This window comes from Epinephelus lanceolatus, chromosome 15 (genome assembly GCF_041903045.1).
Source record: "Epinephelus lanceolatus isolate andai-2023 chromosome 15, ASM4190304v1, whole genome shotgun sequence".
Taxonomy (NCBI): domain Eukaryota; kingdom Metazoa; phylum Chordata; class Actinopteri; order Perciformes; family Serranidae; genus Epinephelus; species Epinephelus lanceolatus.
This window is the reverse complement of record NC_135748.1, coordinates 28,831,877-28,848,739: the sequence shown is the minus strand read 5'-3', so window position 1 is coordinate 28,848,739 and position 16,863 is coordinate 28,831,877. Positions and strand designations below refer to the sequence as shown.

General features: G+C 40.3%; 1 protein-coding gene across 4 annotated transcripts in view; it reads left to right on the top strand.

The window, feature by feature from the left end:
- Positions 1 to 15,947, top strand: part of uggt1 (UDP-glucose glycoprotein glucosyltransferase 1) — a 64,001-nt gene extending 48,054 nt beyond the window's left edge. For 2 of the 4 annotated variants that reach the window (XM_033642794.2, XM_033642793.2), the window contains 13 exons: positions 588 to 777; positions 2,188 to 2,346; positions 2,435 to 2,520; positions 2,623 to 2,707; positions 3,495 to 3,583; positions 5,212 to 5,316; positions 5,484 to 5,568; positions 7,426 to 7,608; positions 8,987 to 9,147; positions 9,293 to 9,407; positions 10,109 to 10,225; positions 13,446 to 13,608; positions 13,698 to 15,947. In XM_033642794.2, coding sequence (XP_033498685.2) covers positions 588 to 777; positions 2,188 to 2,346; positions 2,435 to 2,520; positions 2,623 to 2,707; positions 3,495 to 3,583; positions 5,212 to 5,316; positions 5,484 to 5,568; positions 7,426 to 7,608; positions 8,987 to 9,147; positions 9,293 to 9,407; positions 10,109 to 10,225; positions 13,446 to 13,608; positions 13,698 to 13,717 — 1,558 coding nt within the window. In that variant the 3' untranslated portion in view covers positions 13,718 to 15,947. The remainder of the gene's footprint in view (positions 1 to 587; positions 778 to 2,187; positions 2,347 to 2,434; positions 2,521 to 2,622; positions 2,708 to 3,494; positions 3,584 to 5,211; positions 5,317 to 5,483; positions 5,569 to 7,425; positions 7,609 to 8,986; positions 9,148 to 9,292; positions 9,408 to 10,108; positions 10,226 to 13,445; positions 13,609 to 13,697) is intronic. The other 2 variants (XM_078175164.1, XM_078175163.1) reach the window with 2 other exon arrangements.
- Positions 15,948 to 16,863: the final 916 nt, after the last annotated feature.

Below are 16,863 nucleotides of genomic sequence, written 5' to 3'. Positions count from 1 at the left end.
ACACCTACTCATAAAAAGTCTTAAATAAATTAAATACACATTTACTCATAAAAGGCCTTAAATAATGTGAAAATGTCTTAAGTACACATTTCCTAATAAGAGGCCTTAAAATGTCTTAAATTCAGATTGGATGGGTCTTGGGCATGTTGGATGTTTTTAGTCACATCACTGCGAAAAGTTCCAGCACTATGAGAAACATCATTTTCACAAGAGAGAGACACTGTTTGACAAGGAAACAGACACAACACCTGTATGCATGCAGTGCCCCTATCTTAGCTCCTCCATTCAGATCAAGCAATGAGTCTTCATTGTTAAACTGAGGCTTTGTGAGCCAGCATGCCCATTAATGTTTTATTCTTTGTGCACAGAGCACAGAATGTCATCAGAGTCATTTTGAACAGACATCAGTGTCTTTACTTGGAAAGATTATTAGTCACTTTTGGTGTGTATTTCCATCGCAAGTTTGGTCTTAGATTTAAAGTAAAAAACCTTTCATGTTTGCTGCTATACTAAAGGCATCCAGCAAAGGCAGATCATGGCATGATGACTCCTCCACCTGTTATTAAAGTCCCTGTGTTTTCCTCCAGTTTTTACCGTCACGTGTTGGAGCCAGAGGTGGCATTTCAGGCTGACGGTAGTTTTGCTCCAGGCCCCATGGCCAAGTTCCTTGACATGCCTCAGTCTCCACTCTTCACCCTGAACCTCAACACTCCTGAGAGCTGGATGGTGGAGTCTGTGCACACCCGCTATGACCTGGACAACATTTACCTGGAGGAGGTAAAGTAATAAGTCTGTCTGAGTTCGATCAGCATCTACAGTTGTGAAATATTTAGAGGTGCTTCTCGCAGTAAACTCTGAAGTGTGTAAAGTCTTAAGTTATCGCCCCACTCTGTCCTGCTCTCTGAGCACATTTTTTAATCAGTAATTGTTTAAACACTGCCGGTCCCCCTAAAACTCAAACCAAACTGATAGTGTACGACTGAAATTTGGGGTTTATTTTTCATCTATTTATCTAAGGGGCTGTAGAAAGACGCTTTTTTTCTTTCATCCAAAATTTATGTTTTATGTCAGCTCACCTTGAGCAAATAGTTGCATCAAAATGAAAACTTTCACCGACACCATGGGTCATATGAGGACAACAGCTGTGTCTCTATGTCAAGGTTTTATGAATGTGTGTGCTAAGATGGTAAAGTTTAAACAGGGGTACACGATTAAACAAGTTGTACCAATTTAACACTGTTGTTCCGTGTGGACATGTAGCGGAGAGGATTTTGGCTTTTTATAAGGTGAAACATAAAGTTCATCACCCTAATAATGTTCATATTTTTTCTCTAATCATAATCCTGTCGTATTATATCTATTTCTGTCACTTGTTAAATTTTCTTTTTAAGAGTTACACCCTCACTTGTCCAAAAAATGGTTGTTTTCTTTGAATTCTCCCTGCTGAGATTTCTTCCATTTTTGCTGAGATGCTGAGGATTTTTAGAGACCTTGGATTTATTTGGGAACCATTACTAATGTGCGTCTGTAACGCTCCTGGACTTCAGCTGCAAAAAAAAAAAAGGACTTCAGTCAGGAACACTTTCAGGAGCAAAGAAAACTTTATTTCCAGTTGCAGTATTATACTTGATGGTATGGCTCTGTTTTGGGGCCGCTCTGCCTTTCTTAGGCCTATACAGAAAGCCTCTTCCACTCGCCTCAGGGAAAGCCTTAAGGCAGAGAGAGCACACCTCTCTGCCCCTCCATGCGCAAACAAGGAAAGCCTGAAGCAGGGAGAGCACACCTCTCTGCCCTTCCACGTGCAAACAAGGAAAGCCTGAAGCAAGGAGAGCACACCTCTCTGCCCTTCCACTTGCAAACAAGGAAAGCCTGAAGCAGAAGGAGCACACTTCTCTGCCCTTCCATGTGCTTACGTGGAAAGCGTAAGGCAGGATAAAGCAAAGCAAAGACCCTCCAGGAACAGAACAGAGCAGCATCAATGACAAACAGAAATGACATTGATAAGTCAGACACAGCATGAAAAGAAGGAGCTAGGGTGGAGGCGGGTTGCAAAGCAGCTTGCAGAGGAAGCAGCAACAGTAGGAGGTAGAAAGGAATCATGTGATCTATCAGCTGACTCCCTTCCATCAATCCGCTGTCCTGCGTGAACTAATGCTATGCTCAATTTTTCTTGTCTGACATCTTCAGGTGGAGAATATTGTAGCAGCAGAGTACGAGTTGGAGCACCTTTTGTTGGAAGGCCATTGTTTTGACGTCAGTTCAGGCCAGCCACCACGTGGCCTCCAGTTCACCCTGGGAACCGCCTCTGACCCTGTCATTGTGGACACAATCGTCATGGCTAACCTGGTGAGTAACAGATGAGCCTCCCATCTTGTTGTCCTCATATATTATTATTGTCATTAACAATGTGAATCTCTTGTGTTCTGCTCTGTAGGGTTACTTCCAGCTGAAGGCAAACCCAGGCGCCTGGATCCTGAAGATGAGGAAAGGACGCTCCGATGACATCTACAAGATTTACAGGTAAGAGCACGGATAACTGTCAAGTTGAAATGTGGCGTTGTGTCTCTTGGATCAACAAACTCAACCTTCTGTTTTCCCGATCCTTTCTTTCTTCTGTTGCAGCCATGACGGCACAGACTCTCCAGCAGACTCTGATGACATCATCGTCGTGCTGAACAACTTCAAGAGCAGGATCATTAAAGTCAAGGTCAGTTTATCTGTGATGAAGTCATGCGTGTCTGAAACAATAGCTTGGAAACAGTTTTTCGGAATCTGCCTGTCACAGCTAGATTTAAGTTTTGTCCCCAAATAAATGAAACAAATCCAGGACTGTTAGAGGCAACATTGTCAGTTCTGCGGCATTCTCATAAATTTCAAAGAGCAGGAGAAACTGTAGTGTAAGCCAAGTATTTTGAGTTATGCAGAACATTTACAGTATGAACATAAATCATGGGTAAAATTAAACATCTCATTCGGACATTAACATTTAACCAAAACCAAGAATCACGTCCACATCACACCAGTTTCAGCCTCTTAACATTGGCTCCCTGTTTGTTTTAGACTTTTAAACTTATTGATTACTTTTAAGGCTCTTCATGGCCTTGCTCCAGATTACATTTCAGACCTGTTAGTCCCTTATGAACCTCTACGTAGTTTGAGATCCTCGGGCAGAGTCTAGACTGAAGTACAAAGGGGACAGAGCTTTGCAATCAGGGCCCCGAGGCACTGGAGCAACCTGCCTGAGGATATAAGGCTGTCTGAGCCACTGGCTTCGTTTAAGTCTCCCCTAAAAACATACTTCTGTCAGAAAGCATACCCTGACTGAGCTGTCTGACTATTTTATTGCTATCTTACTGATGTTATTTCCCATTTATTATCTTGATTTTAGTTTTGCCCTTCCTTATTTTATTAAAAGTTTTGATTGCCATGTCAAATAGATGATATTTTTAACAGGGGTTGTTCAACTAATGAGGTTGAAATTTCATGTCACTCAGGTCCAGAAGAAACCAGACAAGTTCAACGAGGAGCTGCTGAGTGACGGGACCGAGGAAAACGACACTGGCTTCTGGAACTCTCTGACCAGGTACAGCTTTGATTCAACATTAGTAGTTGCTGCTTTTAAAATAAATGGAGCTGAGAAATAAGTTGAATAATCAATTAGTCGATCAACAGATTTTATTTTAGGAATATTTTATTGCAAATAATTGTAGGATACACATGGATAAATTCAAGCAGTGTCATTTTTCCACTTTGCATTCAATAACAACACTAGAGTGCCATAAATAGAGCATACAATTATAGTTACATGGTAGATTTTATACACAACAATTTAAAAATAATCTGCAAAAATTTCAGTAATTGTTTGAGTTGTTTATTAAGCAAAAATGCCAAATATTCTCTGGTTCTAGCTTCTCAAATGTGAGGATTTGCTGCTTTTTCTGTTTTACATTAATGACTATGTTTACATGCACAAAATATTCCAGTTTTTGCCCTTCTTCCAAAAAAGACAATATTCCTACAAAGCTGTTAACACGGCTGATGAAAATTAATATTCCACCAGTTTTTCAATTTACATGCAGCCTTGCAGACTCTGATTAGCGTGCTCTAACATGTAGTTTGTCACGTCAAAATAAGGAGGGTGGAACAGCTGAAGCAGCTTGTGTCATTTTGCCAAAGAATGCTCCTAAAACCAGGATAATCAGAAAATGCTTCATTAGAAAAAGGCCTAATTGGGAATATTCAGACTGAATATGCTGTTTACATGACCTTTATCAAATTCAGAATATTGTCATATTGAAAAAATTATTCCCGGTTCTCTGCTGGAAACCAGTGGATTGCCCCCTCCGGGTTGGGAGAGTTATTTCCTCAAGCAACGGAGTTGAAGTATGTCGGGGTCTTGTTCACGAGTGAGGGTAGAGTGGAGCATGAGATGGATCTGCGGTTCGGTGCGGTTTCTCCAGTGATGCAAGTGCTGCGCTCGACCATCATGGTGAAGAGGGAGCTGAGCCAGAAGGTGAAGCTTTCGATTTAATGGTTCATCCAAGTCCCAACTCTCACGGTCATGAGCTCTGGGTAGAGACCGAAAAAATGAGATCACAGATACAAGCGGCCGAAATGAGCTTCCTCCGTGGGGTGGCTGGGCTCAGCCTTACAGATATGGTGAGGAGCTCTGACATCTGGAGGGAGCTCGGAGTAGAGCCGCTGCTCTCTCGTGTCGAAAGGGGTTAGTTGAGGTGGTTCGGGCATCTGATCAGGATGCCTCCTGGGCACCTCTTGTTAGAGGCGTTCTGGGCACGTCCCACTGGGGCAGACCCAGAACAGGCCGGAGGGATTACATATCTCATCTGGCCTGGGAACACCTTGGGGTCCCCTAGGAGGACGTAGAGGGAAGTCTGGGGTGCTTTGCTTGGCCTGCTGCCTTCGTGACCCAGCCCAGAATAAGCAGATGAAATGGATGAAAAAGCAGTTAATGGATAATGACCATTATCGTTAGCTGCAGCCCTAACAATAGTTTTGCATCAAAGATTGACATCATCAGTATCCTGTATCCTGCAAGTACCTGACAGACTGTTTAACAAAACATTAACGCTGACGCCCTCTGGTCAAAGAGGTCTTTTGATTTAATGATCATATCTGTTTTATGTGTATTTTTCTTCTTAAGTTTAATTTTTAAACTTTCAAAAAAAAAAGAGCTTGTCTTTTATCTTTCAGAGGATTCACAGGTGGAGGAAAGGCCGAAGAGCCAAAGCAGGAGAAGGACGACGTGATCAACATCTTCTCTGTGGCCTCGGGGCATCTGTATGAGCGGTTCCTCAGGTGAGCATCAGAGATATGACCAGGCAGGGAAAAGGGATTGCTCTATCACCCAAAATCCTTAAAAACTAACATCTCGTCTTCTCATGTGTACAAAGACTGTTGATTTAAGCACCTTTGTTCTCCCAGCTCTGTTGCCACTAGTCTTTTCATTCTCCCTTCCCTCTCAGGATTATGATGCTGTCAGTTCTGAAAAACACAAAAACTCCTGTCAAGTTCTGGTTCCTCAAGAACTACCTGTCCCCGACGTTCAAGGTAGGATTTTTTACTTTTAAAAAATCAGCCGGCCACTCATCATTGATGTGGAGATTTTCTCTGACGGCTGCAGCTTTTTTCTCCGTCTGTCAGTGATGTGAGCTTCAAACAGGCGCTCTGAAAAATCAAGGTGAAACATGCAGCTGGGAAAAGATTCTCACTGCGGAGGAAAATCGCTGGAAGAATGAGAAAGACTTCTGTGCTTTTCTCGGCCCATTCATCATTATCAGCGCTGTTTTTATGATTGTTTTCACTCTGGTTTTTAGTTGTTATGCCTCATTATGCTGCAACACACTGTGTTTTCTTTGTATTTGTAAAAGTAAGATTGTTTTGTTACCACTCAACCTGTTTCCATAGTTAACTCCATAGAGGCCCAGTCTTGCAGTATAAAGGATTGATCTTTATTTTGACATTTACAATATGTCAGGACAAAGTCTACAGACAGCTGTGCTTTCTGTTATCTGTCCAAAAATATTATATTGATTCAGGATTATTTCTACTGTAGATTGTGGTGTTTTCAGATTTATGAAACTTTTTATATGGATGATGACAAATCGATAAGCTCAAACTTTTCTTTTTAGCACCTGTATCTTTACGGACATTGTCGCAGACTACCTCTCCATCAGGGTTTCCACATTCATGAAATTCCAGGAAAAGTTATGAGAGTAGAAAAACTGTTTTCCAGGCCTGGAAATGTTTTGGAATTAACAGAATGTTTTGGAGAAGTTTTGAAGGTACATTGTTTTGGCTGTCATTTAAAATATGATTGACCAATAGTCTTCATTTAGGGTCATTAGTCGACTAGTCACCCGCATGTTTATGATTTTAATTTCAGTATTAAATGATATATTTTGGGCGGGGCAACATAATGGTTTGAGTTGAAGGTGTGAGAAAGAATAGTTTCAGTAACATTGTTAACACTGTGCTACATTACAGAGAAATACAAAACCGTACTAATGAACCTTCATTAATATAGGCCTATATTTTATCTACAAGTGCACGTCACACACTGAGCGAGCCGCCTGTTAATGACGCTGTGGGCTAATGGGCATGTAGCTACTTCCATGTTTCAGATGATACGTCATGTTTGTAGTCGACCAATGAAGATGAGTTTACGTATCACCTTGGGTTCGTCCTGTATACACAGAGCAACCAGCCGTCTCTTTTTCTACTTGAAGAAAGTCATAGAAATGGTGGTAAAATATTATGGAAAGCTTTTGAAAAGTCATTGGTAAAGTGTGTGAGAACCCTGTTTCGTGCATGTCAGTATCGAAGTTTTGATACTTATTCTGGTTTTCAACAGATGGCCTGTTTATTGATCAGTGTATTTTAGACAGTTACAGTATGCATGATTTCACTGTAGAGCTGCAACAATAAGTTGAGTGTCAATTAGTCGATTTCCTAATTTTCTTCTGTTCTATGTCATTTTACACTGAATATTTTAGGGATGTGGATTGGGATGCACAATCATATCAGGACACACTTGGTATCGGTCGATATCGGCCTTTAAAATGAACTATCAGAATCAGCCAACATGCTTTTTTAATCAAGAATATTGACTGAGTTGCTACAAATCAGCATATCGGATATTGCCCAAAAATCCAATATTGTGCATCCCTAGTTGTAGACTGACAAAACAAGGCATTTGAAGACACCATCATGGACTTTGAGAAACTGGGATAGATGTTTTTCACTGCTCTCTGACATTTTATTGACCAAACAATTGATGGATTAATCTAGAAAAAATAAATGGATACTAAAAATAACCATTAGTTGCAGCCCTGCTCCATTGCACATTGCCTCTAGCATCCTTTTATAAATGCTGACCGGCCTGTTCTGTGCATGACCATCTTGCAGGAGTTCATCCCCCACATGGCAAAGCAATATGGTTTCCAGTACGAGCTGGTCCAGTACAAGTGGCCTCGCTGGTTACACCAACAGACCGAGAAGCAGCGGATCATCTGGGGCTACAAGATCCTGTTCCTGGACGTCCTGTTTCCTCTCGCTGTCGACAAGATCCTGTTTGTGGACGCTGACCAGGTGAGCTCACACGTGGCTGTGCAAACACTGTAATTCGTCCCGCCTGTGTCCAAATATTTGTTCTTAATACTGTTCAAATCGTAAGCTGATGATATGAAAGGAACTAGATGAATTAACAAACAGCTGATGCTAAAATTACGGTTTATTTAAATAGAGTCTGGTTTGGTGACTGCGATCTTGTGTTAAACATAAAGGATCATACTCTTGAACGAAAATGTCTATCTTTATAGGGATCCTTTCCGTAACCTTGTCAGACACTCACAGTTCTTTCGCACCGGCCCAGTTTGGTTGCAAGCAATATAGTCCACGATGAGCAGCGCTAAAATCAATCTGCGTAGTTGTCCCTCCATTGTGACATTAGAGTGTCACATTTATCTTGCAAGTGTACTCTTCTTCAACGTTTTGTTTACTTCCTGGATTTTTCCCACATGGAAATTCTGACCAATCAAGAGCAGCTTTCTTGCGCAAGGCATTTAATCTGGTCTGCTTGTAAATGTTGCTGTGAGAACACGAACCAACTCTAGACAATTATACAACTTTGAAACAACATTAGTCCCTGATTCAGACCAAAGCAAGACAACTCTAGGTCTAAAAGCACCCTGAGAATAACAACCTAAACCCGTCAGTGGCAAAAACAAGCAATTTAGTGTAAGTAAATTGATGGTGTACAACTGCCCATTAAAGTTAACAGTCTGTTTCTCAGCTGCCAGCTGCAGCGCCCACTCTCAAAACTGGACCAATTTGAAAAATCGTTGTCTCCATTTGTCACTGAAACACAAAAACATGACAGTCAGTTGATGGACCAGAAACATTGCAACAATTCTGATTCAGTTTATGAGCAACAATAACAAAAATTCACTGGTACCAACACCTCAGATGGTTTTAAAATTGCATATTTTATCTGTCTTTTGGTCCAAAATCAAGCAAATATTCACAGCAGCTTTTGCTCTTTTCTGAACTATAATCAGGAAAATAATAATGAATATTAATAATAAGCTTTATTTGTAAAAACACAGTGACAAAGTGCTTTATGAGACAAATATAACAGTATATGACGTCAGGATAAAAACAGCAATAAACAGTGAACATCAGAGTGTAATAAGAATGAATAAATAATGAAATTGATAAAAGAAGGATAGAGACTAGACACACAACAGATTTACTGTAAAAGCCTTCCTGTAAAAGTATGTTTTAAGGAGTGCTGTAAACGAAGACACTGAGTTTGCTAACTCCACTTCCTCAGCTGAGCAGTTTCACAGCTCTTACAGAAAATGCCTGGTTTCCTTTTGTAACGAGGTCGCTGCAGCTGCTTTATTAATTAATATTTAAAACAAGTGTGACACTCTGACGTGATCCATCTGTATTGTCTCTGCTTCAGATCGTGCGAACAGACCTAAAGGAGCTGCGTGACTTCGACCTGGAGGGAGCTCCGTACGGTTACACGCCGTTCTGCGAGAGCCGGAGGGAGATGGACGGCTATCGCTTCTGGAAATCCGGCTACTGGGCGAGTCACCTCGCCGGGCGCAAATACCACATCAGGTATACGCACTCTGACAGCTCGGCTGAGTCGTTGCTGTCCCTCTCGAACACACTCACACACACAGACACGCTCTCACTCTCTGTTTGTAATACATATTTCACTTTCATGCATATTTCATGTGTTACTGTCATTTATCCCCCGCAGCGCCCTGTATGTGGTCGACCTGAAGAAGTTCAGGAAAATAGCTGCAGGAGATCGACTCAGAGGACAATACCAGGGGCTCAGCCAAGACCCCAACAGCCTTTCAAACCTCGACCAGGTCTGTCTTTTCACCAGCTGTCCATATTTGTCATTTTAATGCGCCTTTGGAATCTGATTTTAAACACTGACACAGTTTTAAAGGACTGTTTGGAGTATCTCTACACAGCTTACATCATCACCCTCAACCTTTTCCCCAAATTACATGTTTTTAGATGTTAATTTCCATTTCATTTCACTGCTTTATGAAACCTAAAAACACTATCTGTGAACATTTTGTTGCCTTCAATTAATTTTTTGTGGTTGTGAGAAAGCACTGTAGTGAAAACGTACCCTGTTGTGTTCAAGGAACCTCTGAAATCTGAGATTTGAGAGTTTTTTGTTGAACAGCTGCAGTTTAATGTGAGAAATGACACATTTCACATTTCAGACTCTCCAATGAACTTTACGCAGCAACAAGGAGAGCCTTTAAAACAGCCTCATAATATTATTGTATTACCACACACACACAGAGTGGTGCATGTTAATTAACAAATGCTTGTCTTCACATTGTAGATCCACCTTTATATCATGATTTTAATGGTTTGAAAAAGCTGATTTAAATGAATCGAAAGCTTTAACATACAGTGTCCACGTTTGATTTAAACAAAGAGGTAACTATAACAACTGTTCCCGTTAAATTCTCTTTGCAAAAATCTCTGTGAGACTTCCCGTCCCCACCTCCATCACTGTTCTCACTGTCTGTCTTTTTCTTTCCTCCAGGATCTGCCCAACAACATGATCCATCAGGTGCCCATCAAGTCTCTGCCTCAGGAGTGGCTGTGGTGCGAGACCTGGTGTGACGACACCTCCAAAAGGAGCGCCAAGACGATAGACCTGGTAACAATAGTTTGTCTGTGTGTGTGTGTGTGTGTGTGTGTGTGTGTGTGTTGATGTCAGGGACAGGATCAGGAACAAAATGCTCAAAAAATAACAGAGGGCGATTTCACAAGGCATTGATTGCAGCTGCTGAAAGCACCATGAGTTGCACATTACTCCATCTCAAGGTCTGATTCATAAAAGATATTGTGTTGATGATATTACGGCGCAAACACGGCCGTAAAGTTTTGCAGCTGAGTCCAATTTTCCCTTTTATTGTCTTATTCCAATTATGCATGTGGCACAGTAAAAATGTCACCTTTGTGCCAGAACAATGGCAGAGAGAAAAAGAAATGGAGATGCAGAGGCGCTGCAGACGAGGACTTTAAACGTGACAGAGGATGGCATGATTTGCACTTCAGTTAACACCAACTCTCTCAAGACGCAAATAATGTCTCTGTAACTGTGTGGCGACCAGCGCTGATCTCTGTGAACTCAACTGGACTGTTTTTGCAATGAGGCTCATTTGCATAGAAAGGAGTCACCAAATGTATTCTTATTACCTTATTTAAATACTTGCAAACAGCACAGGAGCACCGAGACGTTATTCACCCTGCAGCACAGTTAAAGGTAACTTAAGCCCATATTTTTTGTGTCCAAGTGACGAATGAGAGCAACAGTTTTTGGAATTGGCCCAGCAGTGAGCAAGGTGAGAAAGGCTGAAATGTGATGCCTGAGGCCAATCGACCTCCGTCAATTTTTGTTCACTAAAAGTGGCTATTTTGCTGCTGACAGGCTCAGGTTATTATCGGAAGTGTCTGACAGCATTATGGAACCAGCCCTGAAATCAGCATTTTCAAACCCACCAGACTTCATTACATTAACAGTTAGTTTAGCGTGTATAGAGTCAGCATATTTTCACATCTGACTAGGTGAATGAAGAGTTTATTTTAACCAAACCACAGTTGGTGATTGTTGGAACAGGAGAAAGACAAACCAGGACAGTTTGTGAGTTTTATTAATTATTAGTATTATTTATTCTGGTGAGTTTGACTATGGCGATTTCAAGGCTTTTACTGGTTAAACAAAAAACGTACTCTTTACCAACAAGGTCTGTCTCTATGGGGTTACATTACAGGTTGTTTTGTGGCGGCTGGCCGCTGGGCATCGCAGCTAAAGTGAGAAATACCTTTGATTAATGGCAGCTTTGTCTGCAGGGGCAGGACGGGGTGATGCAAAACAAGGATATTTTTTCTAAGCATCACCTAAAGTAATGTGACAGTTAATCCTTTGTTAGCACTCAGGTCGCAGGAACATTTACCATTATAGCTAGAAAAAACAATACTTAAGAGTTTTGAGGTGATTTGCTAAGTTGGCAGTAGACGTGTGATCTGCCAATTTCCTTTGGCACATCTGGAACTCGAATCTTTGGGGGTCATCTTCACAAATTTCATATTATTTCAAACGCTTGCCTTTTTTAACATCACGCTATAGCGTATCTCTAACCCTGTCTCAAGTGGTCAAACTGTCACAAATGATGCCTGTCACTGAGTTTAGATGTTCTTGTCTGAGAAACTAATAATTAATGTTGATGCATAATGAATTATGTTGGATCACTGTTTTTTAATTTATGAGCTGTTTGAGATTTTTTAGGGTAATGGTTTAGAAAATTGGGTACTCAAATAGTGATTTGGACCTTGATTACAATGTCAACAGTCGAAGCTTTGAAGCACTTGTGTCAGCTGTGGACAATAGGGTCCAGGTTGAAAAATAACTTACCCTTTAAGGGTGCATTTCACCCATTAAAGGGTTTATTTTTGCCTTATTTGTGAAGGGTTAGTAACCAAAAAAGCCGCACAATCCTTTTGTGAAGTCGCCCAACAGTGTCGTCAGTGTCAGTGTAGCACCCTGCACAGTTCAGCAGTGGAGTTTTCTAAAGACTGCCATGCCTCTTAACAGCCACTAGAGGGCAGACAGGCCAACTGAGAGAAGTAACTGACTGAATATAGAGCACTAAGTTAGTGAACGAGTTTGTTCCTGGATAAATTAAGTGATTCTCATAGAAAAGCAACAAACACTAAGATGAAACATAATTCCATATTTAGGTTCACAATTTTATTCACAAAAACAGATATTAAAAAAAATATATAAGTACAATTCATAAGAAATAATGGAGATGTAAAATGGGACACCCTGATAAGCTTTTGAAAGCTTGATGATAGGCCCAGACATGAAGCAAATCGTATTTTAAAATGCATTTACTAACACTTTGTCTAGATTTAAGAAAAGGAAGTGCTTGTGATATACAGTAACATTTATAACCTACAAAACTCCCAAGACTAACCAAAAACCCAGAGACTAAACTGCCCTACTTTTAACGACTAAATGGTCCTAAGACATTTTTCCATAATAATCATAAAGCGTTTAGATTTGGGTTTAAACTGTTTATAATCTGTGTTACGTTTTCAGTTAAACGCTAATAATTGGAACAGTAGAGTTATTTTTGATAGAATCTTAAAAAGACAAAGTGGGGCTGTAAGAGAGGAACGTTACCGCCACACATGCACACACACACACACACTTACACACACACTTACACAAAAAGTACTTACCCTCATGATTCTGCCACGAACACACACTCTGACTTGTCAGCACAGGAAGTAACAAATCAACACTTCACACTGAAATAAAAGTGAGCTCTCTGTCCAGATAACAGCTCGACTCCCTCATTATTGTGGTGTTTTGTTTGTGTCCGCTCACAGAATTTGTGACTTAAACGTTCCAAATCATTTCCACAGATTAAATAGATATATTTTAATAGATATATATAGAATTATCTTATCTCAAAACTTTGATTTAATACATTAAAGATATGTAAAACAAATACTAAAATTCAACCGCACACAGTCACATAATCACAGTACATTAAGGGACAGCATAAAATAAAGTAGTATATTTAAAGAGTACACCCTGATACCATCATCGAATTCGATCATCTATGTTGGAAGACTCCTCATGAGTCAGTTGAACAGTTTGATGTTACAGTGGTGGTGAGACTCTCGTGATCTGAGTCTGTGTCCCGAGGGGAGCAGCTCAAACTTGAGCCTCTGAAATTTTTCCCTCATGGAAAATGTGACGCAGATGAATAAATGACCACTTTAACAAGATGCAGCCTGTTCTCTTCACCTGCTGAGAGACCACCAAAGCAAGTAGTGACACGGCTCATTTTTTCTGATCTCAGTGTAACAACCCCATGACCAAGGAGCCCAAGCTGCAGGCTGCGGTGAGGATCGTGGCCGAGTGGACTGACTATGACCAGGAGATAAAACGTCTGCAGACCAGAGTCCAGGCGGGAGTAAACAACACAAAGAAACAGAAAGGCACAGGCACAGGCACAGGCACAGGTACTGGTACTGAACACTCACAACCAACTGCACTCAAATCTGCTCCCACATTCATCAACATGACTGATGTTTCTTTGTGTCTGTGTCAGATGTTCACATAGAGCTGTGAGGATCCTGAAGCAGCTGTGACGAGGCGGTGAACTGGACTCTGTTTAAAGAGTCTGCTTCATGAAGAGAGGCTCCTCTCCTGCCTTCGGGGACTGCTGGCACACTGACCACAAACCAGTGCGACATGGTTTTGTTTCTGTTCTTTTTATAACGTGTGAAGGGGAGTCAAAGCGAGGGAGTCAAACGTGAGCGTGTGTGCAAGTGGTGAGAATGTGTTTTGTGAAGCGATTCGTGGATATACTGTTTTTTTCTCTCCGGTATAGTTTTATTTCCCCTGTAATAGATGTCAGTCTGTACGTTTGCACTGATGGGATTCTGGTTCGGGCTGTGGTCGGACCACAAAGGGAGGAGGACCTTAGAAATCGTGCTGCTGGTTAACTTGGGTTTTAATCTGACAAACTGAACATTTGGTGTTGGGAGGGGTTTCAGCTCACTGACGGGAAGAAGGGCACGGTCACGCATGAGCATAATTAACTTTAGCGAATATTTGCCCCCGTTCACTTCCATTCAATACGAGTGAAGGCACGAATAAAAGATACGCTCCTGGTATCTTTGCGCTGCATGGAGTTCAACTTTAGTGAAGTCGCAGCCTCAACCAACAGCAAACAAGTACGGGTGGAAGAGACGTTGACTGTTGCCATGTTTATCCAGCTGTTGTTGTATGGTAATGGACATGAAAAATACAAACTGCCCCACATGAGGTGCTACCTGGCTGACAGAGAGTTAGGAGACACACGGAATGTAAGAAAAAGAATGTACCACTAACATCATATTAATAGCAAGCCTGCTAACATTAGCTAGCTAGCTTGCTTTTCATGTGCCTCACACCCAGAACACAATTATGGCCTCAGCAGGCGATTGCTCATATGTGACCGTACCCTGAGGTTTTTGGGCCTTCCTTTAAATTTATAATGGGTACAGGTGGATTTACACTTGTATTTTACAGAGTTCATATGGTGAACAGTCATTGATCATTTGCCAATTTTCACGCCTTAACACAAGAGCTGGGCAACATGTTGGAAATCAGTATCATGACATCAGTAAGGTTTTTTAAATCGATAGAGCAAGTTAAAGCAAAATAACACTGGTGTTAAGGGAAGTGATGGACCCACGATGCATATCTTTTTAATCTCAAACTATAGTGCCCAACTTAACTTAGAAGCACTTAAAGGGATTGTCTTGATTGTTTTTTTTTTTGTTTGTTTTGGAAGTGGAGTTATATGAGGAACTTATCCAGAGTGTCATTATGGAAGCTAAGCAATGTACTGCTGTTGATGGAGACAGCAGCAAAACATATTTTAACCACCTTAAAAAGAAAAAAAAAAAATAACAGTTGAAGTGCACGCTATATTTAGAATATTTTCTCAGCTTTCCTCAGCTCTACCTTGTGGCTGAAAGGGAACAGAAACAGTTATCTAGGCTCTCTTCAAAGCCACAAGACGCTTTTGACAAATCAGTAATTTTACCTCACTAAACACAGGAGCTGCTGGTCTACCACTGTCTCAGTTGGTTCGCTTGTTTGTGTTATTTTGAGTGCAAACTAACCCTTTAAAACACAGAAGTCACACAATAAAACAAACAAACAAACAAACCAATCGAGGTAGTAGTAGACCAGCAACTCCCGTGGTCTGCAAGGTGAAATTGCTGTTTTTGTCAAAGGAGTTTTGTGGCTTTGAAGGGAGCATAGAAAACTGTCAGAAAGTGCTGTCTTAAAGCGGGGAAAATATTCTAAATATAGCGAACACTTCAACTGATATCGCATAGCTTTCTGTCTTCTTCTCCACACTGCAGGTGTGCCGACCTCCCTTACCTGTAGGTAACACACTGACTATGGATACGTTCCTCATACAACCCCACTTCAAAAGATCCAAACTATCCCTTTAAACAGATTGTGTATGGAGTTTAGAAATGAATGGCAACACTGTTAATGATGTTTACACTCATCATTATGAATTTGACATGAAAATTGAGCACAAAATCAGCAGGCTTGAATGACTCCCCTGTTTCTGTGGAATATAAATGTCACTGTGACTCTCAGGGAAAGGTGTTTGAAGCTTGTGTGGGTTGCAGCATAAAATCAAAGAGGGGCGAGAGTTTGTGGTACTGTAAGGGAAGAGCAGCCATGACATTAGAGTTTAGCTGAATTTCTGTTTCTTGGTAACATCCATGGATTTGTCATTATCATCCTGTTTTGGCTGTTGGTTTTTGTTAAATAAAAATCCCCAATTAAAGTGGTCCAGTGTATTTTTACTGCTTTATATATGTTTTCGGGTATTTGTCTAGATACTATTTGGTTTAAGATTTTAAGTTACTTAATGTGTATACATGTGCCGACAAGGCTGACAAACTTACACCAAGTGGTATTTCTGCAGTGCCAGAGGGTACGTGGTAAACAACTGGTGATGAAGTCATAGTATAGTATGCCCATAATGTCATAGTATGGTATGTCAAAAAAATGCCCCAGTATATTATGCCGAGAATGTCTTAGTGCAGTACATCTAAAACACGTTAGAGTAAAAAAAGCCTACTATATACAATGTCAAAAAAACATCATAGTATACCATGTCGAAAAAAGTGCAAAAAAAAATCATAGTATAGTATGTTGAAAAAAGTGCAAAACAATCATAATGTAAAATGTCATAAAAAGTCATAGGATATTACGTAGAAAAAAAGTGCAAAAACGATCATCGTATAGTATATCAAAAAAAGTCACAATATAGTATGTGATAAAAAGGTGCAAAAAACTAATAGTATAGTATATAAAAAAACCTGGGAAAAAAGTCATAGTATAGTATGTCGAACAAACTCATGATATAGTATGGTGAAAAAACTGCTAAAAAACGTCATAGTATAGTATATCAAAAAAAGTCACAATATAGTATGTGATAAAAAGGTGCAAAAAACTAATAGTATAGTATATAAAAAAAACTGGAAAAAAGTCATAGTATAGTATGTCGAGAAAACTCATAGTATAGTATGTTGAAAAAACTACTAAAAACGTCATAGTATAGTATGTTGAAAACAGACATAGTATAGTGTCAAAAAAAGTGCTAAAAAAGTCATTGTATAGTAAGTCTAAAAAAAATCATAGTATAGCTTGTCAAAAAAAAAGTCATAGTATATCGAAAAAAAGGATAGTATAGTATG